Below are 25567 nucleotides of genomic sequence, written 5' to 3'. Positions count from 1 at the left end.
GTCCGTGTAGAACTCTGCAGCGCGTTAGCCTCCCTTTTTCTGCTCCATATGATATGGTCAGAATTATGGATTTAATGTCTGCTCTTTCTCTTCATGGAGGTTGTCAGCTTTCGTGCTAAGGTGCTTCTTGCAAGCCCAGGATTTCATTTACATTGACAAGATGGTTTTGGAACAGACCATTTCCTGGATACTCACACACCTGAATAAGAATGGTGAATTCCAGGAGCCTGGACGAGTTATCCACACAGAGTTACAGGGTGGACAGAATGGATCCGTATCTCTGACTGCCTACATACTGGCAGCCCTTCTGGAAGATCAGAGCTCCATGGTATGTCTTTGTACATTTTCCTCAATAAATGATTACTCTATAAACAGGGAGGCATGTTTAAAAGCTGACCTCATGTATTTTGTGGAATATCCATTGTTTACATCGTCGCATGCAGTGGGAGTGTCTGGTGCCTCAGGGCTATATCTATATGTTTACCAGCCTGATAAAGGAACCAGAATCAGAGTGTAGACTGTACTCAGAGAACCCGTCTAAAACAAAATGTCTTCCATTAGATGCAAATTGGACAGCACTTACTAAACAAGTCCGAATGTGTCAATACCAACCAATTTAAGATTATCAGTTGAGCTCACAGTGTGGCTCATTCTGCTCGTGAGAAACAATAGGTTCTTCATGACCCTTTCTCTATAAGCAGATAGAGGATGTTGAAGCCTTGCTGTTTTTTTAATGCGTTTCCCAGCAGCTTGGAGAATCAACAGCACTCCTTTGCTTTCTCCACGGCATCGCCTTAGCGTATCAGAATCAACTTGCCAAAAAAAGCTTCTATTCTCCTGTAATATACATTGTTGTGATTATAAAGCCATTATAGTCTTCCCCTGACTGTGTCTGTCTTTGCAATGGTGAGCAACGGTCTCGATCCACTCCAGTGGATGTGTTGAAGTATTCCCACTATTGAAGGTAAGGAACCATAGGGTAAGGAGGGGAGCAGTACAAGTCAAGGCAATGCATGAGGATTCAGTGTGACTGCTGCTTCCACCCTGCTTTGTCACAGGGGGTTACACTGCGTGAGGTGCAGCTGAAACAAAGGACCTGATTGAGAGGCGTAGCCATCGTGTGGAACTGGTCAAGGTGGGGATACATATAAAGTGCAGATGTCTCCCTGTACGTAATATTGACAAGAACAGGCACTTTGACGTTATGTGTGAAACCCCATCGCCTGATAGAAATGTTAGTGGCCAGCCCCAGAAAACGATGGATAACAGAGATAAGAGAAGATAGTGCCAATCGCTAGTTGATTATCATCACTGTGATCCAACACAATAAGAGTGTGACCTTTCTGAGTTTGGAGCCATGCTAATTATTGGACAAACCCTCTTAGACTCCCTCAATATTTTAACACAAATGTCCATTTGTAACCCTCGCTTGCCAGAAAACATAGGAGCTGAAGTCGGCCATTCAGCCCCTCAAGCCTGCTCTGCCATTCAATGAGATCATGGCTGATCTGATATTCCTCAACTCCACTTTCCTGCCTTTTTCCCATAATCCTTGATTGTTTCCCTCATTAAAACATCTGACCGTCTCCGCCTTGAATATACTTGATAATGCTTAAATGCTGTTTCTTCCAGAGCAAAATTTTAGGCCAGGTGTCGGGTGCTGTGAGGTATCTTGAAACCAAGCTGCAAGATGGAATTAGAAGCAACTACACCCTCTCTCTTGTGACATATGCTTTAACCTTGGCCAACAGCAACTACGCGACACAAGCCCTGAACGAGTTAAATCAACGGGCAGATAAACAAGGTATGGTAGAAAGTCGGCATCTTGAAATAACACAAATTTTTATCAACGGTATGGAATTGTCTTTGATCAGATTTAAACACTGGAATTTGGGTATTAAACACTGAACGTAGAAAGGCAGATTTGTTTCAGCTCTCTGTCTCTGTGTCCTAATGAGAAATGGAGTTATAGAATCACACAACACGGAAACAGACGTTTTGATCGAACCAGTCCATGCTGTCACAAATTAAACTAATTATACCTGGCCTGCGTTTGGCCCATATCCCTCCAAACATTTCTTATTCATACACTTATCCAAATGTCTTTCAAGCATTGTATCCGCATCCATCACTTCCTCTGGAAATTCATTCCACATATGAACTACTCTGCGTAAAACAAAAATTGCCCCTCATGCCTTTTTTAAATCTTTCTCCTCTCATCTTAAAAATATGTCCCTAGTCTTAACATCCCCCCACTCTAGGGAAAACAAACCTGCCATTTACCTTATCCATGCCCCTCATGATCTTATAAACTTCTATGAGGGCATCTCTCAGCCTCCAGTCAAAAAAGTCCCAGCCTATGCAACCTTTCCTTATCACTCAATCATCCAGTCCTGCCAACATCCTGGTAAATCTCTTCTGAACTCTCTTCAGTTTAGCAATTTCCTTCCCATGACCAGAACTGGACACAGTGCTCCAGAAGAGACCTACATCCTGAATAACCTCAACATGATGTCCTACCTCCTACTTAAAGGTCTGAGCAATGAAGGCAAGCATGCTAAACACCTTCTTGACCACCCTGTCTACCTGTGCCACAAATTTTAATGAATTATGTACCTGAACTCACAGATCTCTCTGTTCTACAATACTATCCAAGGCCCTACTTTTTATTACATAAGCCCTATTCTTGGTTGTTTCAGCAGGATACTCTGTGTCCCATCATTACCATGGATGTCTTTCATTAACTATGTACATTGTGATCCACAGCTATCTGCTGTCTATGAATACGCAGAGATGCCTGTCTACAGTTTCCTAATGAGGAATACAGTCATAGAATCATACAACACGGAAACAGACTCTTTGGTCCAACTGGTCCATGCTGTCACAAATTAAACTAGTCCTGCCTGCCCTGCGTTTGGCCCATATCTCTCTTGAGGATCACTGACACAATGCACATTGCTATGACCAGTAATGGATAATGGTCATGTGCCCGATGGTCTGATTGCAAATGATGGGAGCCTTCCCTCTGCAGATTGATACAATTGCCCCTTGAAAGACTTCCCATCACACAGAAGTGGAATCGATGATGCTGATCCAGTCCACCAGCTTGTCTTTCTGGGCAGTGGAGGTTGTAGGTTTTGGAAGGTGCAGTTGAGGAATTGACAGACTGCTTTTCTGAGTCCAGTCAATGATACACACTGCAGTCACAGTGTGCTGATGGTGGGAGCACTGAATGTTTAAACTGTTGGATGGGCTCCTGATCAGACAGACTGATTTGGTCTCGGATGGTGGTGAGCTACTTGAGCATTCTTGTCCAGCCTCACTTTCTTTCTCTGAAGTGTTGACAGTTGTACTTATAGCTGGCTGGGGGTGAATCTCTTGAATTCCCTCCCTAAACATCGCCCCCTTTAGACTCCCCTAAATTGTTCCTTGTACTTACACCGTTGACCAACTGGTCACCTGCCTCACTACCCCTCTTTATGACTTAGCTTGTAGTCTGCTCACAACTAAGTTCAAGCCCTTTACCTTAATGTAAGTTGTTGTGCCAATGACTCCTATTTATTGCAAGGGGAAAACATTTCCATTGCCCTTCACTAAATCCCCCCCCGAACATCTATCCTATTTTACTCAGGAATCAATCCACACAATTTCCTCTGTGGATGAAATGGGCCAAGGCAAAATTTATTTCTTTATTCATTCACAGGATGAGTGCATTGCTGGCAAGACCAGCATTTTTTACCCATCCCTAATTGCCCAGAGGGCAGTTAAGAGTCAACCACATTACTGTGGATCTGGAGTCACATGTAGGCCAGACCAGGTAAGGGTGGCTTTTTCCTTCCCCAAGGCACATTAATGAACCAGATAGAATTTTCCTGACAATCGATTCATGGTCATCATTAGACTCTAGATTTTTTAAAAATGAAGTTTAAATTCCACCATCTGCTGTGGTGGGATTTGAATCCAGGTCCTTGGATTAACAGTTACACAACAATACCACAAGGCCATTGCCTTCAGACCAGGCCTATCCTGACTCAGTATTGCTCATCACCTTCCTCTCTTGTCTCAGATGGTGGAAGGTTCTGGTTATCTCCTGTGAACACACCATCCTCCCGATGGAGTCACAAGCCCCTCTCGTCAGATATCGAGGTTGCTGCCTATGCTCTGTTGTCACACCTGAAGCAGGACTCGCTCCTGGATGGCATTCCCATCATGCACTGGCTCAGTGAGCGCAGGAACCATCTCGGAGGCTTCTCCTCAACTCAGGTAAAAACTACCCACCAATTCACATCCAACCAGAAAGAAATTGGAGAATTGCAGATGCTGGAACAAAGGCAGAAATTGCTGTAAAAACTCAGTAGATCCGTGGAGAGAAAGCAGAGCTAATGTTTGGGTCCATTGCCCCTGTTCTGAGGAAGGGTCAGTGGACCCCAGGTGTGGATTCCACTTTCTCTCCACAGATTCTGTCAGACCTACTGAGTTTTTACAGCAATTTCTGCTTTACGTTCTGATTCACATTCCTTGTGTTTGCTTTTGTTTTGGTGTATGCAGTGAAATTGTAGAATTATGTTACTCAACAGCAGGCCATTCAGCCCATCCTGCCTGCGCTGGTTCTTTGAATGAGTCATCCATCCGCTCCACCCACCCTTTTCTCTTTCCCAAAACCCCTCTGATCATCTCAAAACCGTCTCTTCTATTGGCCGAGGGTGCACCTTCTCATTTACTCAACAGAGCCTCTTGTTGGGTTCAATCCCACTTCTCAATTTTTGCTTGACTCCATCTTGCTCAGAGGAGAATAACCCCAACTTCTCTCGGCTCTCTGTCCAGCTGGAGCTGCATAGGGGTGGAGGGGGTTCAGGGAGAGAGCCACATTCCTGTGGGATGTGTTTCTCGATCTTGCCCGCGTTGTTTGCGGGTTGGCCCCACTTCCCAGTTTCAGATTCAGAACTCGGTTTGTTGGAATGCGCACGAAAGAAGGGAATGTGGCAGCCAACCTCCCGTCCCACAATTCACCCTTCTCTGAGAGTCTCATTGCGGGTTGTTTTTCAGGTTCTACTATGTTCTCTTGGTTTCAGGACACAGTAGTGGCTCTCCAGGCCTTGTCTCAGTTTGCAGCTCGGATCTTCTCTCCTACGATGAATCTCACGGTGTCGGTCACAGCACCAGGGTTACCCGCACCTGCAATCTTCACCATCAACTCCACCAACGCGATTGTACTTCAGAGCCTGCAGGTACACAACAATGCGCCATCTCCATTACAAATCCAGTTGATGATAATGCACAGCAAGTCAGACGAAACCTGACTTGACAGACCAGGAGTGTTAATCCTGCAGCTTGCGCATTGTTGTGGTCAGTTACTGGAGTACATCCGCAAGAGGCTGCCAATGTACTTTGAACAAAAGAGCATCAAAATTCATTACATTGTTAAAAAGAATCACAAACTACGTTACACCGTTGGCCATGGACTCATGTAGATCTACAACACAGAAAAAGGCCCTTCAGCTCTTTGAGTCCTGTACTGGTCAAAGAAGTATTAATCCCATTTTCCAGCACTTAGCTTATGGTCTTGTCCTCACAGGTGCACGTCTAAATACCTCTGAAATGTCTCTATCTCTACCATATACATCATAGAATACCTGCAGTATGGAAAGAGGCCCTTCAGCCCAACAAGTCCACACTGACCCTCCAAAGAGTAACCCATCCAGACCCATTACTCTACATTTATCCCTGACTAATGCACCTAACCTACACACCCCTGAACACTATGGAAAATTTAGCTCGGTCAATTCACCTAACCTGCACATCCTTGGACTGTGGGATGAAACTGGACCACCCAGGGGAAACCCAAACAAACTCAGGGAGAACATGCAAACTCCACACCGACAGTCACTCAAGGTTGAAATCAAACCAGGGTCCCTGGCACTGTGAGGCAGCAGTGCTAACCACTGAGCCACCATGTCGCCCATAAGAATTAACTGACATGATCTGATTACAAAGATCAGAAATAAAGTTTTTCACCCATTTATCCTCAACAACAACCACACAGATACTCAAGCCTCGAAGGATTTGACCCAGTTTCCACTTTAACATCCCATGTCCTGGATGGTGTCAGGTCCGTGAGTGTTGCTGAAGCTACACCCATCCCGGCAAGTGGGGAGCATTCAATCATAGAATCCCTGCAGTGAGGAAGCAGGCCAATCCACTCAGACCCACCCCCTACACTATACCTGTAACCTGACATTTCCTGTGGGTAATCCACCCAGCCTGCACACCCCTGAAGACTATGAGCAATTTAGCACAACCAACCCATCTAACCTGCACCTAACCTTTCGACTGTGGGAGGAAACCAGAGCACTCAGAGGAAATCCACCCAGGAGAATGTGCAAACTCCACGCAGGCAGTAACCTGAGGGTGGGCTCAAACCCAAGGCCCCATTGCTGTGAGGCAGCCATGCTAATCACTGAGACAGGAGAAAGTGAGGACTGCAGATGCTGGAGATCAGAGCTGTAAATGTGTTGCTGGAAAAGCGCAGCAGGTCAGGCAGCATCCAAGGAACAGGAGATTCGACATTGAAGGGCTTATGCCCGAAATGTTGAATTTCCTGCTCCTTGGATGCTGCCTGACCTGCTGCACTTTTCCAGCAACACATTTTCACCTCTAATCACTGAGACACCATGCCATCCATCACCCACCTGGCTGGTTTTTATTCTCTTGTGCAATGAGGGCATCAGTGGCTGGGCCAGCCTTTATTGCCTGTCCCTAGTTGCCCTTACAACGGTGATGGTGAGCTGCCTTCTTGAACCACTGCAATCCATGTCCCTTGGGGAGTCAGGGAATGAACAGGAGTAGGCCATTCAGCCTTTTGAGCCTCTTCCACCTTTCAATGAGATAATGATTGATCTGTGTCCAAACTCCATTTCCCTGCCTTCAGTCCATATCCTTTTACCAAAGAAAATCTATCTCAGGTTTAAAATTAACAACTAAATCCAATGTGGATGAGAGTTCTGAACACCTAGCACTCTTTGTGTGTCAAAGTGCTTTCTACCATCTCTCCTGAATGATCTGGTCCTAATTCTCAGATTATTCCCCCAGAATTCCTAATCAGTTTGCAATTATCCTTACCTGTTAATATCTCAAAGTCTTTGATCAGATCACCCCTTAAATATCTACATTTTACAAAAAATTTCTGTAACTTGTATCATCTCTCGTCAACACTATGATCTCAGGGGTTAAGTTATCATTCTTGTGAACACAGGAGAGTCATTCATGGGAATCTCAGCCAGGGCAGGGGATGGTGTTACTCTGCATTATAAACCAGCCATCCAGCCAACTGGGTTGCCCTGAAGAAGGTGATGGTGAGTTGCCTTCCTGAACTGCTGCAGTCCCATGAGGAGTCAAAGAATGAGTTAGGGAAGGAACCTGCCATCCTTACCTGGTCGGGCCTACATGTGACTCCAGACCCACAGCAATGTGGTTGACCCTTAAATGTCCTCTGGGCAATTAGGGATGGGCAATAAATACTGGCCTGGCCAGAGATGCCCTCATCTTGGCAATGAATAAAGAAAAGACCTGGGCACTCCACAGCCTCACAATGCTGTGAAAAGTGAATTGTTTTTATTCAGTCATGCAACTGACTGGAGAAACATTTATTGTTGGTCCCTAGAATGTTCTTGACATGAATGTCTAGATCTGGAAGGAACCTGTGATTTAATTACTCCGAGGTGAAAATGTTTACTGCCACAGCTTACACCCTCTGGATTAATTAATCTAGGAAAACAGCTACACCTTAACTGAGATGGAGCAATGTTGGAACTTCTTCACATTCAGAATGATTCTGATCAGCACCGTTTTCTCTAGTTAAAAACCATATAATACCAGGTTATAGTCCACTAGCTTTCAGAACGCTGCTCCTTCATCAGGTGGTTGTGGAGGACACAATTGTAAGGCACAGAACTTATCACAAAAATTTACATTGTGATGTAACTGAAATTATACATTGGAAAATACCTTGATTATCTGTTGAACCTTTCATCTGTTCAAATACCATGATAGTTTCACTTCTTTCATATGTAAATCACAAAACTGTTTTTTAAAGATGCATTTTCAGGTTAACTGTAACAATTGGTGTTAGCTAGACAATATGTTGACATATCCACAACTACCTGATGAGGGAACGGTGCTCCGAAAGCTAGTGTGCTTCCAATTAAACCTGTTGGACTATAACCTGGTGTTGTGTGATTTTTAACTTTGTACACCCCAGTCCAACACCGGCATCTCCAAATCGTTTTCTCTCTTACTGCATCTTCAGTTCTCAGTGTTGCACTTCACCTAATGCCCTCCTTTTCTTCTGTTTGATGCAGATTGGAATTCAGCAGCCCATGCTAATCACAGTAACAGCACAGGGTAAAGGAGTGGCCATTTTTCAGGTACCGTAACCTTCTCACTTGTTGAGAACATTCGCTGGACGCCGTGTCATTAATGGTGACTGACGTTTTACAGGTGCTATACTTTGAGGAAATATGTTCAAGCCTCAGGGATTTTGCAGGGCAAATTTTCCAGCATTATATAAGGACTAGACAGATCAGAGAACATAGAACAAAGAACAATATAGCGCAGAACAGGCCCTTCAGCCCTCGATGTTGCACCGTCCTGTGACTAATCTAAGCCCATCCCCCTACTCTATCCCATCATCCTCCATGTGCTTATCCAAGGATTGTTTAAATCTCCCTAATGTGACTGAGTTAACTACATTGACAGGCAGGGTGTTCCACGCCCTTATCACTTTCTGAGTGAAGAACCTGCCTCTGACATCTGTCTTAAATCTATCACCCCTCAATTTGCAGCAATGCCCCCTCATACGAGCTGACGTCATCATCTTAGGAAAAAGACTTTCACTGTCTACCCTGTCTAATCCTCTGATCATCTTATATGTCTCTATCAAATCCCCTCTTAGCCTTCTTCTTTCCAATGAGAATAGACCCAAGTCTCTCAGCCTTTCCTCATAAGACCTTTCCTCCAGACCAGGCAACATCCTGGTAAATCTCCTCTGCCCCTTTTCTAATGCTTCCACATCCTTCCTGTAATGGGGTGACCAGAACTGTACACAATATTCCAAGTGTGGTCGCACCAGTGTTTTGTATAGTTGCAGCATGATATTGCGGCTCTGGAACTCAATCCCTCTCCCAATGAAACCTAACACACCGTATGCCTTCTTAACAGCACTATTAACCTGGGTGGCAACTTTCAGGGATTTATGTACATGGACTCCAAGATCCCTCTGCACATCCACATTACCAAGAATCTTTCCATTGACCCATTACTCTGCCTTCCTGTTATTCCCAAAGTAAATCTCCTCACATTTAGCTGCATTGAACTCCATTTGCTACCTCTCAGCCCAATTCTGCAGTTTATCTAAGTCCCCCTGCAACATTCTTCCACACTCCACCACTCCACCCACTTTAGTGTCATCTGCAAACTTACTAACCCATCCACCTATGCCTGCATCCAAGTCATTTATCTAAATGGCACACCACTAGTAACTGGACTCCAAGCTGAATATTTTCCATCAACCACCACTTGCTGCCTTCATACAGAAAGCCAGTTTCTAATCCAAACTGCTAAATCACCCTCAGTCCCATGCCTCTGCATTTTCTCCAAAAGCCTACCATGTGGAACCTTATCAAAAGCTTTGCTGAAGTCCATGTACACCATGCCAACTGCCCTACTCTCATCCATGTGCTTGGTTACCTTCTCAAAAAACCCAATGAGTTTTGTGAGACACGACCTGCCCTTGATGAATCCATGTTGACTATTTCCAATTAAATTGTTGCTTGCTAGATGATTATAAATCCTATCTTTTATAACCCTTTCCAAAACTTTTCCTACAACAGAAATAAGGCTCACTGGTCTATAATTATCTGGGTCATCTCTACTGCCCTTCATGAACAAGGGCACAACATTTGCAATCCTCCAGTCCTCTGGTGCAAAACCTGTAGACAAAGACGACCCAAAGATCAAGGCCAAAGACTCGGCCATCTCCTTCCTAGCTTCCCAGTGAATTCTCGGAAAAATCCCATACAGTCCAGTGGACTTACTGACTTTCACATCTTCTAGAATGATAACACTTCCTCCTTACTAACCACAATCCTTTCCAGTCTAATCACCACTAGTTGAGTCTTCTCTACAATATTGTCCATTTCCTGAGTGAAAACAGCTGAGAAATATTCGTTTAGCACCTCTCCACAGGGTCCACACTCAGCTTTCCACTTCTGTCTTGACTGGCCCTATTCCTACCCTAATCATCCTTTTATTTTTCACACATCTATAGAAATTTATAATTTATAATACTATAGAAATTTATAATTTCTGTAGTAAACCACGGTTCCCTTACCTTATCACTTCCTCCCTGCCTGACAGGGACATACCTATCAAGGACACACAATATCTGTTCATTAAACCAGCTCCACATTTCGATTGTCCCCATCCCCTGCATTTTGCTACTCCATTCTATACATCCTAAGCCTTGCCTAATCACATTGTAATTGCCATTTCCCCATCTATAACTCTTGTCCTGTGGCATGTACCTTTCCCTTTCTATCACCAAACTAAACGTAACTGAATTATGATCACTCTCTCCAAAGTGCTTACCTCTCACTAAATCAAACACCTGGCCTGGTTCATTACCAAGCACCAGATCCAGTGTGGCCTCCCCTCTTGTCTGCCCTTCGACACAGTGTGTCAGGAAACCTTCCTGCACATATTGGACAAAAGCTGATCCATCCAACATACTGGAGCTATTGCGGTTCCAATCACTGATGGGGAAGTTAAAGTCCCCCATAATGACCATCCTGTTCCTTTCACTCCTGCCCAGAATCGATTTGACAATCCTCTCCTCCACATCCATGGAACTTTGCTGGGGTCTACAAAAAGCTCCCAGCAGTGTGACCTTTCCTCTCCTGTTTCTAACCTTAGCCCATACTACCTTTGTAGACTGGTCCTCGTCAAACGTTCTTTCAGCCACCGTTATATTATCCTTGACTAACAAAGCCACACCTTGCCCTCTTTTACCGCCTTGCCTGCTTTTAATGAAAGATCTAAACCCTGGAACCTGCAACATCCATTCCTCACCCTGCTCTATCCATGTCTCAGTAATGGCCACACCATCAAAGTCCCAGGTACAAGCTCACCTCTCTTATTCTGGATACTCCTGGCATTGAAGTCGACACACTTCAAACCAGCTTGCTGTCTGCCAGCACACTCCTGTGATCATGAAATCCTGTCCATGTCCTCCCTACTCCCGTACGCCTCTGTACTGGAACTGCAACACAGGTTCCCCCCCCCCTGCTGAATTTGTTTAAAGATCAGAGGGTATACGGTGAAAGTAGGAACAGGGGACTGAGTTGGATGGTCAGTCATGATCATAATGAGTCATAGTCATAGAGATGTACAGCATGGAAACAGACCCTTCGGTCCAACCCGTCCATGCCGACCAGATATCCCAACCTAATCTAGTCCCACCTGCCAGCACCTGGCCCATATCCCTCCAAACCCTTCCTATTCATATACCCTTCCAGATGCCTCTTAAATGTTGCAATTGTACCAGCCTTCACTATTTCCTCTGGCAGCTCATTCCTTACCCGTACCACCCTCTGTATGAAACACTTGCCTCTTAGGTCTCTTTTATATGTTTCCCCTCTCACCTAAACCTATGTGCTCTAGTTCTGGACTCTCCGACTGCAGGGAAAAGACTTTGCCTATTTACGCTATCCATGCCCCTCATGATTTTATAAACCTCGATGAAGTCACCCCTCAGCCTCCGATGCTCCAGGGAAAACAGCTCCCCCCTGTTCAGCCTCTCCCTGTAGCTCAAATCCTCCAACCCTGGCAACATCCTTGTAAATTTTTTCTGAACCCTTTCCAAGTTTCACAACATCTTTACGATAGGAAGGAGACGAGAATTGCAATCAATATTCCAACATTGGCCTAACCAATGTCCTGTACAACCACAAAATAACCTCCCAACTCCTGTACTCAATACTCTGACCAATAAAGGAAAGCATACCAAATGCCTTCTTCACTATCCTATCTACCTGCGATCATGAAGGGCGGAGCAGGCTTGAACAGCCGAATGGCCTACTCCTGCTCCTATTTTCAGTGTTTGCATAGTACCACAAGACTATTAGAAATAGTGAGTGCAGGTACATAGCTCCTTGAAAGTGCAGCTGCATGTAGACAGGATAGTGACGAAGGCATTTGGTATGAGATAAGAGTTGGGACATCATAATGTGGCTGTAAGGGACATTGAGTAAAAAATGAGGTCTGCAGATGCTGGAGATCACAGCTGCAAATGTGTTGCTGGTCAAAGCACAGCAGGTTAGGCAGCATCTCAGGAATAGAGAATTCGACGTTTCGAGCATAAGCCCTTCATCAGGAATAAGAGAGAGAGAGCCAAGCCGGCTGAGATAACAGGTAGGGAGGAGGGACTAGGGGGAGGGGCGATGGAGGTGGGATAGGTGGAAGGAGGTCAAGGTGAGGGTGATAGGCCGGAGTGGGGTGGGGGCGGAGAGGTCAGGAAGAGGATTGCAGGTTAGGAGGGCGGTGCTGAGTTGAGGGAACCGACTGAGACAAGGTGGGGGGAGGGGAAATGAGGAAGCTGGAGAAATCTGAATTCATACCTTGTGGTTGGAGGGTTCCCAGGCGGAAGATGAGGCGCTCCTCCTCCAGCCGTCGTGTAGTTGTGTTCTGCCGGTGGAGGAGTCCAAGGACCTGCATGTCCTCGGTGGAGTGGGAGGGGGAGTTAAAGTGTTGAGCCACGGGGTGATTGGGTTGGTTGGTTCGGGCGGCCCAGAGGTGTTCTCTGAAGCGTTCCGCAAGTAAGCGGCCTGTCTCACCAATATAGAGGAGGCCACATCGGGTGCAGCGGATGCAATAGATGATGTGTGTGGAGGTACAGGTGAACTTGTGGCGGATATGGAAGGATCCCTTGGGGCCTTGGAGGGAAGTGAGTGTGGAGGTGTGGGCGCAAGTTTTACATTTCCTGCGGTTGCAGGGGAAGGTGCCGGGGGTGGAGGTTGGGTTGGTGGGGGGTGTGGATCTGACAAGGGAGTCACGAAGGGAGTGGTCCTTGCGGAACGCTGATAGGGGAGGGGAGGGAAATATATCCTTGGTGGTGGGGTCCGTTTGGAGGTGGCGGAAATGGCGGCGGATAATACGTTGTATGCGCAGGTTGGTGGGGTGGTAGGTGAGAACCAGTGGGGTTCTGTCTTGGTGGCGGTTGGAGGAGCGGGGCTCAAGGGCGGAGGAGCGGGAAGTGGAGGAGATGCGGTGGAGGGCATCGTCGATCACGTCTGGGGGGAATCTGCGGTCTGTAAAAACGCCATCCCATATTCCCAATTCCTTCGTCTCCGCCGCATCTGCTCCCAGGAGGACCAATTCCAACAACTGACTCCCACAGCTACCTGGACTACACCTCCTCCCACCCTGCCCCCTGTAAAAACGCCATCCCATATTCCCAATTCCTTCGTCTCCGCCGCATCTGCTCCCAGGAGGACCAATTCCAACGGCCTCCTTCTTCAAGGACCGCAGATTCCCCCCAGACGTGATCGACGATGCCCTCCACCGCATCTCCTCCACTTCCCGCTCCTCCGCCCTTGAGCCCCGCTCCTCCAACCGCCACCAAGACAGAACCCCACTGGTTCTCACCTACCACCCCACCAACCTGCGCATACAACGTATTATCCGCCGCCATTTCCGCCACCTCCAAACGGACCCCACCACCAAGGATATATTTCCCTCCCCTCCCCTATCAGCGTTCCGCAAGGACCACTCCCTTCGTGACTCCCTTGTCAGATCCACACCCCCCACCAACCCAACCTCCACCCCCGGCACCTTCCCCTGCAACCGCAGGAAATGTAAAACTTGCGCCCACACCTCCACACTCACTTCCCTCCAAGGCCCCAAGGGATCCTTCCATATCCGCCACAAGTTCACCTGTACCTCCACACACATCATCTATTGCATCCGCTGCACCCGATGTGGCCTCCTCTATATTGGTGAGACAGGCCGCTTACTTGCGGAACGCTTCAGAGAACACCTCTGGGCCGCCCGAACCAACCAACCCAATCACCCCGTGGCTCAACACTTTAACTCCCCCTCCCACTCCACCGAGGACATGCAGGTCCTTGGACTCCTCCACCGGCAGAACACAACTACACGACGGCTGGAGGAGGAGCGCCTCATCTTCCGCCTGGGAACCCTCCAACCACAAGGTATGAATTCAGATTTCTCCAGCTTCCTCATTTCCCCTCCCCCCACCTTGTCTCAGTCGGTTCCCTCAACTCAGCACCGCCCTCCTAACCTGCAATCCTCTTCCTGACCTCTCCGCCCCCACCCCACTCCGGCCTATCACCCTCACCTTGACCTCCTTCCACCTATCCCACCTCCATCGCCCCTCCCCCTAGTCCCTCCTCCCTACCTTTTATCTCAGCCGGCTTGGCTCTCTCTCTCTTATTCCTGATGAAGGGCTTATGCTCGAAACGTCGAATTCTCTATTCCTGAGATGCTGCCTAACCTGCTGTAAGGGACATTGGTTAGGCCACTTTTGGAGTACTGTGTACAATTCTGGTCTCCCTGCTATAGGAAAGATGTTTTTAAACTTGAGAGAGTCCAGAAAAGATTTAAAATAATATTGCCAGTGTTTAAGGATTTGAGCTATGGGAAAGGTCGAATAGGCTGGGGTTATTTTCTCTGGAGCATCAGAGGCTGAGGAGTGATCTTATAGAGGTTTACAGAATCATGAGGGGTGTGGAGAGGGTGAATAGCCAAGGTCCTTTTCCCAGGACATGGGAGTCCAAAACTAGAGTGCATAGGTTTAGGGTGAGAGGGGAAAGATTTAAAAGGGACCTGAGGGGTAACATATTCACGCAGAAGGTGGTGCATGTATGGAATAAGCTGCCAGAGGATGTGGTGGAGGCTGGTATAATTATAACATAGAAAAGGGATTCGGATGGGGAAATGAATAGGAAGAGTCTAGAGGGATTATGGGCCAAATGCTGGCAAATGGGACCAGATTAATTTAGGATATCTGGTCAGCATGGACAAATTGGATTGAAGGGTCTGTTTCTGTGTTGTACATCTCTATGACTTTACACCAACTGACTGTCACGGTCAACATTAGTCATAGAATCATACAGCACAGAAACAGACCCTTCGGTCCAACCAGTCCATGCTGACCATAATCCCAAACTAAATTAGTCCCACCACCATATCCCTCCAAACATTTTTTATTCATGTACTTATCGAAATATTTTTTAAACATTGGAACTGTACCCCCACCCACCACTCCTTCTGAAAGTTCACTCCACACAACCACTCTTGTGTAAAGAAAAAAAACGTCTCTAATGTCTTTTTAAGATCTTTATCCTCTCATCTTAAAAATATGACCCCTCGCCTTACAATTCCCCCACACTAAGGCAAAGACACCTGCCATTCACCTCATCTATGCCCCTCATGATTTTATAAGCCTCTATAAGGTCACCTTTCAACCTCCTATGCTCTCATGAAAAAAGTCCCAGCCTATCCAGCCCCTCCTTATAACTCAAACCCGCTATTCCCAGCAACATCCTGGTAAATCTCTTCTGAACCTTTTTCAGCTTAATAATATCCTTCCTGCAGCTGGGTGACCAGAACTGGACTTTACTAAAATGAGATGCATATTTCAGACTTTAGCATCAATCCTAAATTCTCCCAGTTGCCATGGTGGGATTTGAGGCTGTGCCCTAAGGTCATTTCCACTGACCCCTGGCTTACTTGTCCCATTATGTTACCCCAACGTCACCTTCTCTCTCTCAGGAATCAAGAACACATCCTCTGAAAGGGCAAAGGAAAGAGATTCAGCAGTAACTTCTAAATTAGAATTGAAAAAAAAGACAAATTCAGGGAGGTATAAAAGCCAGGAGGTTGGGCTAGGAGCTGTGTGACTCTATCACCGAGATGTGAGAGCATGATGGGCCAATTGGCCTCTTGCTGTGGGAAGTGATTCCCTGACTTAAGGCTATACTTGCAGCTCAACGCACTGCCCCACAATAACAACACAGCAACTTATATTTACAAAGCGTCTTCAACACAGTGAAACATTGCAGAATCAGGGAGTACAAAACAGGCCCTTCAGCCTATCGAGTCTGTCCTGCCCAAAAGAATGGCAAGTCTGAAACTCAGAGTTTAAGCTGGCGGTATAGATGCATTTAGGGTGAAATTAGAAAACTATATTATGCTTAGCACTAAATCAGAGTTACATTAGAACTTTAAGTGAATGATAGGGGTAATTGTAAAATCAAGTTTGACACTGGAAATGATAGCCAAGTGGGCAAATAACTTCATCAAATAGGAAGGGTTTACAGAGTGGCTGAGGGGAGAGAATTGAGGTGGAGAGCTGAAGACATGTAGGGAGGGGATTCCAGAGCTTTAAGCCCGGGAACTAAAAACATCTTGGAGTGATTGTATTAATTAAGGGAAGATGGTGGCCAGGTGGTACTATCACTGGACTATTAATCCAAAGGTACTAGTAATGTTCTGAGGACCCAGGCTTGAATCCTGCCATGGCAGATGGTGGAATTTGAATTCAATTAAAATCTGGGATTAAGAATCTAATGATGACTATGAAACTGTTGCCAATTGTTGGAAAAACCCATCTTGTTCACTAATGCTCCTAAGGGAAGGAAATCTGCCATCCTTACGTGGTCTGGCCTACATGTGACCCCAGACAATCATCAATTCGCTTCTCACATGCCCGCTGAGTAATTAGGGATGGGCAATAAATATTGGCTTGGCCAGTGATATCCACATCTTATGAATGAATTTTCAAAAAAATTACAGATAGACAAAGATGTCAGAATTGTGTGAGGCAGGTATCCCAGAGGGTTGGTGGGTTAGGGGGAGATTCCAGAGAGAGTTTGGGAGGGGGAGGTGAACACATGTGCAAACGAGGGTGAGAATTTTAAAGTCAAGGCCTGGCTTGATCGGGAGCTGATGTATGTTGGTGAGCGCAGGCATGTGAGGAGAAGGGGACTTGCTATGTGCTAATACACAGGCAGCAGAGTTTTGGATGACCTTGTATTTATGAAGGGTAGAACTTGGGAGGTCAGCCAGGAGTTGTTGGAATAATTGAGTCACGAGGTAATAAAATGAATAAGGTCCTTTCCAAATATTCAACGGGAAGTGCCGTGCTCTGCTCGTCAAATATTGGTCCATAGGGTGGTTTTGAATGTTATTTTGATTGTTTTTCTCTCATGATTTAATCTACATTCTGTAATTTTATGATTTCATAAATTAGAACAGTGAAATTCCACCATTAATGAAAAACAGGACACTGACTGCATTTCTCTATGATTTCTGAGCCATCGATAGGAATGGATTCTCAGACATTCATGGGCTTTAAACTGTCAATTTTATTAGTTTGACTCCTACAAAGGAAGACAGCCGTTTATAACACATTTTGCAAAAAATGTAATCTAGTCAAAAGATTAATCGTCTGGAAGGGATTGTCTGAAGGAATGGTGGAAGCAGATTCAGTCGAACTTGTAAAAGAGAATTAGATAAATGCTTAGTTTGGAACATGCTTGAAGGATGGGACTGGCTTGATCACGGTCTCAAAGAACTGACTGAGGCATAGAGGGCCGAAGAGCCTTCATCTGAGTCATAAAACTTTATGCTTCTAAATAAATTAGCCATGATAAGATTCAGAAACAGCAGATCAACGATTGAGTGATTACAGGAGAAGAGAGGACAGTCAGGAATGGCCTGACAAGGGTCTGTAAAGTGATGAAGGGGCTTGAGGAAACCAAAGAGAGGGTGTCTAATCATAAAAGATGTACCTACATGCACAAGGGACAATTGAACCCCAAACACATTTTCACTCATAGGGAGAGACTGCTAAATCTGCTGCTGGTAGAGAACTAGGGCAGGAGGATTATGAGCATCTGCTAGCATTTGAATGAAATGGGAGCAGCGTTCGTGGTCTGAAATTCTTGAATCTGGAGAAGGGTAAAGTTTCAAAATGGGAAAAAAAATGACGTGCCTTCCTGATAGCTTCCTTTGGAATTCTGTTGAAATTTCTAAGAGATCGAAGATACTGGGGTGAGGATAGGGTGCCAGATTAAGTCGATTGGGATCAGAAACTTCAACTGTTTGTGAACTAATGTTGGGTTTCAGCAAAACAATCAGTTAGTCTGCTTTTCCTAGATAGAGACTGCATTGTGAGCAGTGAAATCAGGATACACCATTGTAATAATTAGGTAACATCACCCTGGCCCGAACAAACACAGGCTGCTTCTCCATGAGAGAGACAACTGGTGGTGATTTAATCTGAAGGTCACCACACCTCAAATAAGGGGAGAGGTTGAGATGGAGTAGAGCAACAGGAGTAGGCTATTCAGCACTTTGAATCTGTTCCACTTTTCATTGAGATAATGGATTGAAATGTGTCCTAACTCCATAACCCTGCCTTCAGTCCGTATCATTTAACAAAAAGCAATCTATCTCAGGTTTAAAATTAACAGCTGATCCTACATCCAAAGTGGATGAGAGTTCTGAACACTACCACCTTTGTGTGTTGAAGTGCTTCCTAACATCTCTCCTGAATGGTCTGGCCCTAATTCTCAGATTATTCCTCCCAGAATTCCTAATCAATTGGCAACAGTTTGTCTTTACCTGTTAATATTTCAAAGTCTTTGATTAGACCACCCCCTAGCTTTCTAAATTCTACAGAAAACAGGCATAACTTGTGTAATCTCTCCTCAACACCTTGATCTCAGGGGTTAAGTTATCATTCTTGTGAACACAGGAGAGTTCTTCACGGGAACCTCAGGCAGGGCAGGGGCTGGTGTCACTCTGTATTGTAAACCAGCCATCCAGTCAACTGAGCTAACCAACACCCCTCCCACCCTGTTGAAGTAGTGCACATAAACTGTCACATGTGTTATAACAAAACAGGAAGAGAATTTGATTGGTGGATTTTGTTCTTAAAGCTCAACATTCAGTTCAATCTGGAGAATGAAGTCGTATCAAAGGAACGGCGATCTGTGGAGACGGAAATATTTGATTTAGACGTTGATGTTGTCGACAATATAGATGACCTGAATCACCTATTACTACATATCTGTACCAGGTAAACACAGCTCTCATTTTAACTGGTCAACCTTTCTTCCTCCAGTGCAATAAAAGAATGAACTGCTTCTGCAGCTCAGTTATCCTGTGATTGGCTGGTAATTTATTACATTGCTGTTGGTAGGGGCTTACTGTGAACAAATTGTCGCCATGTTCCTTCCAGCACAAGAGTGACCACACTTGAATAGAACCTCATTTATTGTCAATCCTTCGTTGCCCTGAGATGCTGACAGATGAATATGAGAAATGTGTGAAGACATTTTAAAGTGACGAACATTGATATGTGGTTCGATTCACATAAAGGTCCAGTCTGATTAAAGATAGAAGGCTTCCTTCCCTAAAGAACATTCATGACCCATTTGGGTTCCTTATAGACCAATTATCTGGGAGCTTGGTGTGCACACACTGGGACTGCAGTGTCCCCTACATCACAACATTGATGACTCTTTGTGAGTATAGTATCGATTTGATTTATTATTATCACATGTACCGCGATTCAGTGAAAAGTTTTGTTTTGCATGCGGTACAGGCAGATCATATCATACAAAATGCATTGGGTAATAGAACAGAGCGAGGAAGACAGCTGCAGAGAAGGGGCACAGAGAGCGAGATCAACATTCAATTTAAAATTTGAGAGGTTCATTCAGAAATCTGATAGCAGCAGGGTAGATGCTGTCCTTGAATCTGTTGGTACGTGTGTTTAAGCTTTTGTATCTTCTGCCTAATGGAAGAGGTTGGAAGAGATTATAACCGAGGTGGGAGAGCTCTTTGATGATGTTGGCTGCCTTCCTGAGGAAATGAGAAGTGTCGATGGAGTCAGTGGATGGAAGGTTTGGTTTGCGTGCTGGACTGGGCTGTGTTCACAACTCTCTGCAGTTTCTTATGGCCCTGGACAGAGCAGTTATCAAACCAAGCCATGTATTGGCTGTGTTGGTGTTGGAATAACATCAACAGAGTGTAGCTAAAACCTCAGTTCACCTGAAAAACAGTACCTCTGACAGTGCAGCACTGTCCCAGTACTCCACTTTGATTCTCAGAACTGTTGCATTTAAGTTTCTGGAGCGGGATTAGAATGAATAGCTTTCTGACAGAGGCAGGAGTGTTACCCAATGAGTCCCAGCGTGCACTAGGGTGCAGTATTTTCTCAACCTCGGATATTGGCCTGGAGGTGAGGGAGCTGGGGAGTGATTAGGGAGCTGTGTTTTGTTTTAATTTCTTCTTTCATGTTATGTGGATGGTACTGGCACAAACAGCAGATATTGCCCTTGACTAATTGTCCTCAAACTGAGGACAGTGCTGTTAGGGAGGGAGTTCCAGGTTTTTGACCCAGCAACAGAGAAAGAGCAGCGATATATTTCCAAGTCAGGATGGTCAGTGGAAGGGAACTTGCAAGTGGTAATGTTCCCACATGTCTGCAGCCCTTGTCCTTCTAGATGGAAGCTATGATGGGTTCGGAAGGAAAATAAAAACAGAAATTGTTGGAGAAACTCAACAGGTCTGGCAGCATGTGTGTGAAGAAAGCAAGGTTAATGTTTCAAGTCCAATTATCCTTCATCAGAATTTGGAAAATGCTATCTAAGGATCTTTGGTGAACTTCTGTGGTGCATCTTGTAGATGGTACACACTGCTGCTACTGAGTGTCGATGGTGGAGGGAGTGGATGCGTGTGGATATGGTGCCAATCAAGTGGGAAGCTTTGTCCTGGATGGTGTCGAGCTTTCTGAGTGTTGTTGGAGCTGCCCCCATCCAGGCAAGTGGGGAGTATTCCATCACACTCCTGTAGATGGTGGACAGGCTTTGGGGAGCCAGGGGGTGAGTTACTGTCCACAAAACTCCCGCCGTCTGACATGCTCTTGCAGCCACTGTGTTTTTGTGACGAATCCAGTTGAGTTTCTGGTCAATGGCCACCCCCAGGATATTTATAGATTCAGTGATGGCAATGCCATTGAATATCAAGGCACAAATGGTTAGATTTTCTGTTGCCAGAGATGATCATCTCCTGAACTTACTTGGTGAATCTTACTTGTCATTGATCAGGGAGAAAGTGAGGGCTGCAGATGCTGGAGATCAGAGCTGAAAATGTGTTGCTGGAAAAGCGCAGCAGGTCAGGCAGCATCAAAGGAACAGGAGAATCGACGTTTCGGGCATAAGCCCTTCTTCAGGAATGGAGATGACCTGGGGTGTGCAGTGAGAGAGGGATTCGCTGAAATCCTTGTAGAGGGAGGAAGAGAGCTTCTTCAAGGAAGGCATCCTTGGAAGAGGATTCGCAGTAGGTTAAAATCTTCAAGGAGAATGTGAGGGCTGCAGATGCTGGAGATCAGAGCTGAAAATGTGTTGCTGGAAAAGCGCAGCAGGTCAGGCAGCATCCAAGGAACAGGAGAATCGACGTTTCGGGCATAAGCCCTTCTTCCTGAAGAAGGGCTTATGCCCGAAACGTCGATTCTCCTGTTCCTTGCATGCTGCCTGACCTTCTGTGCTTTTCCAGCAACACATTTTCAGCTTTGTCACTGATCAGCCTGGATGGTTTCCTCATGTATTCCCCTTGCCGGGACTTGCCAGTGATGGCAAGTCTCCCACTTCGACGAAGGTGGCCTCCCTGCAGAGGACTGGAGTCCATCAGACCTGGAGACTCCACCTCAGCACTGGCCTCTGGAAGCAGAGACTCTACCGGAGGGCTTCCCCTCCAGATCCACAGGCCCTTGCAGCTTGACCCTCGAAAGATTTAATTTTAAGTGGTACCTTCTCTCAGCCCCAGAGGAACATCATGTTAAGGGGTCCTTATGTTCTACTGTGCTCTCCATGGTGCTGCTGTGATAGAGCCCTGCAATTTGGAGGGCAGCTTCAATGGTCCAACCCGCCTTCACTGGGCCGTGAGCACGGAAGAGCCTTGTTAGGAGGCTGTTGGATGGAAAATGTCCTTCCTCTCCCAACTCACAGCATGTGTGGGCTTAATATCTCTGTTTGGTCTCAATGATTGAGCTCCAAATCCTATCCTTCCCAGCATTATGGGCAGCACGGTGGCACAGTGGTTAGCACTGCTGCTTCACAGCGCCAGCGACCCGGGTTCAATTCCTGACTCGGGCGACTGACTGTGTGGAGTTTGCACGTTCTCCCCGTGTCTGCGTGGGTTTCCTCCGGGTGCTCCGGTTTCCTCCCACATTCCAAAGATGTGCGATTCAGGTGAATTGGCCATGCTAAATTGCCCGTAGTGTTAGGTAAGGGGTATGGGTGGGTTGCGCTTCGGCGGGTCGGTGTGGACTTGTTGGGCCGAAGGGCCTGTTTCCACACTGTAAGTAATCTAATCTAATTACTGCAGTTGCCTTCTTTTCCATATTGGTTGGGCTGTACGTGTTACATCTTACTGGGGTAACACACTAGAAACTAGAAACTCCACTCTTCCTAGGATTATCAATAAAGATTTTATCAGGGTAGAGAAAATCCCCAGTTTACCTGCCTGATAGACACAGGTTACAAGAAAATATACAACAAATGTTTATATTTGAAAAGAATTATAAATTCAATTATCAATTTCAAACTAATTATAAATAAATAGAGTCTAACTCCCAGGTAAGTGGCTCTCATCGACATTTAAATCTACTAGTTCAAACTTGGAAACCTTCTAGAAACTTTTAAACCCTCTTCTAAAAACCTATATACAGGTAGGCACAGACAAGCAAAACAAATGGTGATATGGACAGCAGAAAGGAATGAATACTGGGAGAACAGTTCAATGTCACCAGTTCATTGAGATTATCCTTCTGCTATCCAGGGCTTTTTACTCCTTCACAGGGGGCTCAAGTGTTTAGTATTCTAGCTGCAAAGTGGCTTAGTTACCAGTCAAAGGTCACACTTTAAATCAAGTGGAAGGAAATAAAATGGCTTTCTTCAAGCTGTAGGTATTTTACTTGGGGGTGGGGGGTGGGGGGTGGAGAGAGAGAGAGAGAGAGAGAGAGACCGACCACACACACACACACTCCCACTGCCAAGACTTGTAGCAGTCTGAAAGCTTCTGCCCGTATCATTCACACCCACAAGCTGCTCAGCTTCCCAGAAGACCATCAGATAGCTGTTACCAGGCTGATGGCCTTTTTCATTCACAACTGATCACAACCCCACAAACCCATCAGCAACCTGTTGCTGGCCGTATCTCGCTTTCTGGTAAAAAATGAGGTCTGCAGATGCTGGAGATCACAGTTGAAAATGTGGTGCTGGTTAAAGCACAGCAGGTTAGGCAGCATCCAAGAAATAGGAAATTCGACGTTTCGGGCATAAGCCCTTCATCAGGAATGAGGAGAGTGTGCCAAGCAGGCTAAGATAAAAGGTAGGGAGGAGGGACTTGGGGGAGGGGCGATGGAGATTTGATAGGTGGAAGAGTTTCTGTGCAGAGGAGATGACCTGGGGGGTGCAGTAAGAGAGAGACTCACTGAAATCTTTGTAGAGTATCTCGCTTTCTGCACAGATTCCTGGATCTGGGCTATCTCCTCCTACACCTTCACCTGCTGCTTGCCAAGCAACAGTGTAAACAAAACTGGCAATGAGTTTGAGTAACTTGCTTTTTAAAAGTACTGCAATACTTTGCATAGTCCTTTGTTGTAAAGCCCTTTTCAGATTCAGTCCACCGTGAAAACTATGGAAAAACAAAAACATACAGTCATTAAGATCTCATTAAAGATCATCTGTCTCTGGCACACATCAGTGTTAAATATGCCTACTTGGAACTTTTTTATTCTCAATTGCCTTCCATAAGTTGGCAGTCACGTTTCTTGAAAGAATACCATGCCATGGATAGGATGAGCACAGCTGGACTAGCTCAGCTTTGTAAAAACTCCTGCAGAGAGTGTTTGACATCACAGTCCACAGCAGTCCCAGGGTACAGAGCAGGGGTCAGCACTGTGCTTCAGGGCTGGGTAGCAGAGATACCAAAATGTGTTTGAGAAAATCCCCCAGCAATAGCTCTATGACATTAATCAGATCCAATCAGAGGACTGCCGAATAGTGTGTCTTGAAGCCAATTCTGGAAACATTTAAGCAAAACTGCTGCAAAATCAACACATATGCAAACCACTCAGATACAGATCCGAAAGTAGTAAAACACAGAGACACCTAAATAGCAGGCGGGACAGATTACCAACACTTTATCGAAGATGCACTGACAATGTCACCTAGTGAAGTGATGAAATATCTGCAGAAAACCACAGCAGCTCAGCAACAAATCCACAACTTCATTCACAACCCGAGCTACAAATCTTTTCAAAAACTCAATGTAATAATCTTACCAGAAAACAGGGCTGCTGTCACATTCGAGAGTGATGACTGGTAGTGGGCTAATGCGAAGGTCACCTTGCTTCACTTGAAGCTGGAGGGTGGTGCGGAAGGTTGGGATGGAGAATCCTTCGTGGTAACCTCAGCTGGAGCAGGGATTGATGTTAATGTCACTGGGCCTTGCTATCCAGCCAACTGAGCTACACCAACCCTCTCTCCTGGACTGGACAGTGTGTGCTTGAAAAGCATCTCAGTTCACAAAAGGCTCAGGAGAGGACAAAGATGCTTGGATAAAAATGCACAGAAGCTATCCCTGAATCACAGCAGCATTGACATGAATGACCAGAATTAGATTACTTACAGTGTGGAAACAGGCCCTTCGGCCCAACAAGTCCACACCAACCCAAAACCCACCCATACCCCTACATTTACCCCCTACCTAACACTACGGACAATTTAGCATGGCCAATTCACCTGACCCACACATCTTTGGACTGTGGGAGGAAACTGGAGCACCCGGAGGAAAGCCACGCAGACACGGGGAGAACATGCAAACTCCACACAGTCAGTCGTTTGAGGCAGGAATTGAACCCGGGTCTCTGGCGCTGTGAGGCAGCAGTGCTAACCACTGTGCCACCGTGCCAACCACAAGGAACTTTCTACCAATTGTTCAAAATGTTGGTTAGCCTTCCCCAGCTGTATCTTTCTGAATCCAAATGGCTTAACGATGAGGGAGAGTGGGTGCAGGGAAGCAAAGAAAATCCTGCTGTCCAGATCCAAATACCTCAGGGGCATCCTGCCCAATTAGGTCAAGGATCTGGGAGTTGGAAACCAGCCCGCTCAGTCACATGAAGAGCCACGACAGAAATTTGTCTCCTTGAATCGAAGGGCAACCGACAAGTCCACAGTGTCAGTTGTGCACTTGATGACAACGCCTTGCCCATCATTATCACCGACAACTTGACAAATCTGAGCTGGGGATAGCAATGGAGGTTCCCTGACCATCCCCAGGACAACGAGAGGCAAAATCAGCTGTGAACCTGCCCCTGATCGCCATCTGGTGTCCCTCACTGGGATTGCTGATGTGCAGGAGTTGAGGAGATCACCAGAGCACCAGGTTATGTTTCGGTGGTTTTCAGGGGATGAGG

At 45.9% G+C, this 25567-nt stretch overlaps 1 protein-coding gene across 1 annotated transcript in view; it reads left to right on the top strand.

Moving 5' to 3' along the window:
- The window catches only part of cd109 (CD109 molecule), a 166157-nt gene that overhangs the window by 133261 nt on the left and 7329 nt on the right, over positions 1-25567 (top strand). Inside the window, exons 25-30 of the mRNA XM_060830700.1 lie at positions 100-328; positions 1633-1804; positions 4067-4263; positions 5073-5228; positions 8358-8423; positions 19020-19159. Of these exons, the coding sequence (XP_060686683.1) occupies positions 100-328; positions 1633-1804; positions 4067-4263; positions 5073-5228; positions 8358-8423; positions 19020-19159 (960 nt within the window). The remainder of the gene's footprint in view (positions 1-99; positions 329-1632; positions 1805-4066; positions 4264-5072; positions 5229-8357; positions 8424-19019; positions 19160-25567) is intronic.

This window comes from Hemiscyllium ocellatum, chromosome 10 (genome assembly GCF_020745735.1).
Source record: "Hemiscyllium ocellatum isolate sHemOce1 chromosome 10, sHemOce1.pat.X.cur, whole genome shotgun sequence".
Lineage (NCBI taxonomy): Eukaryota > Metazoa > Chordata > Chondrichthyes > Orectolobiformes > Hemiscylliidae > Hemiscyllium > Hemiscyllium ocellatum.
Note: the sequence above shows the minus strand (reverse complement) of the source record. Positions and strands in the feature narration are given on the sequence as shown.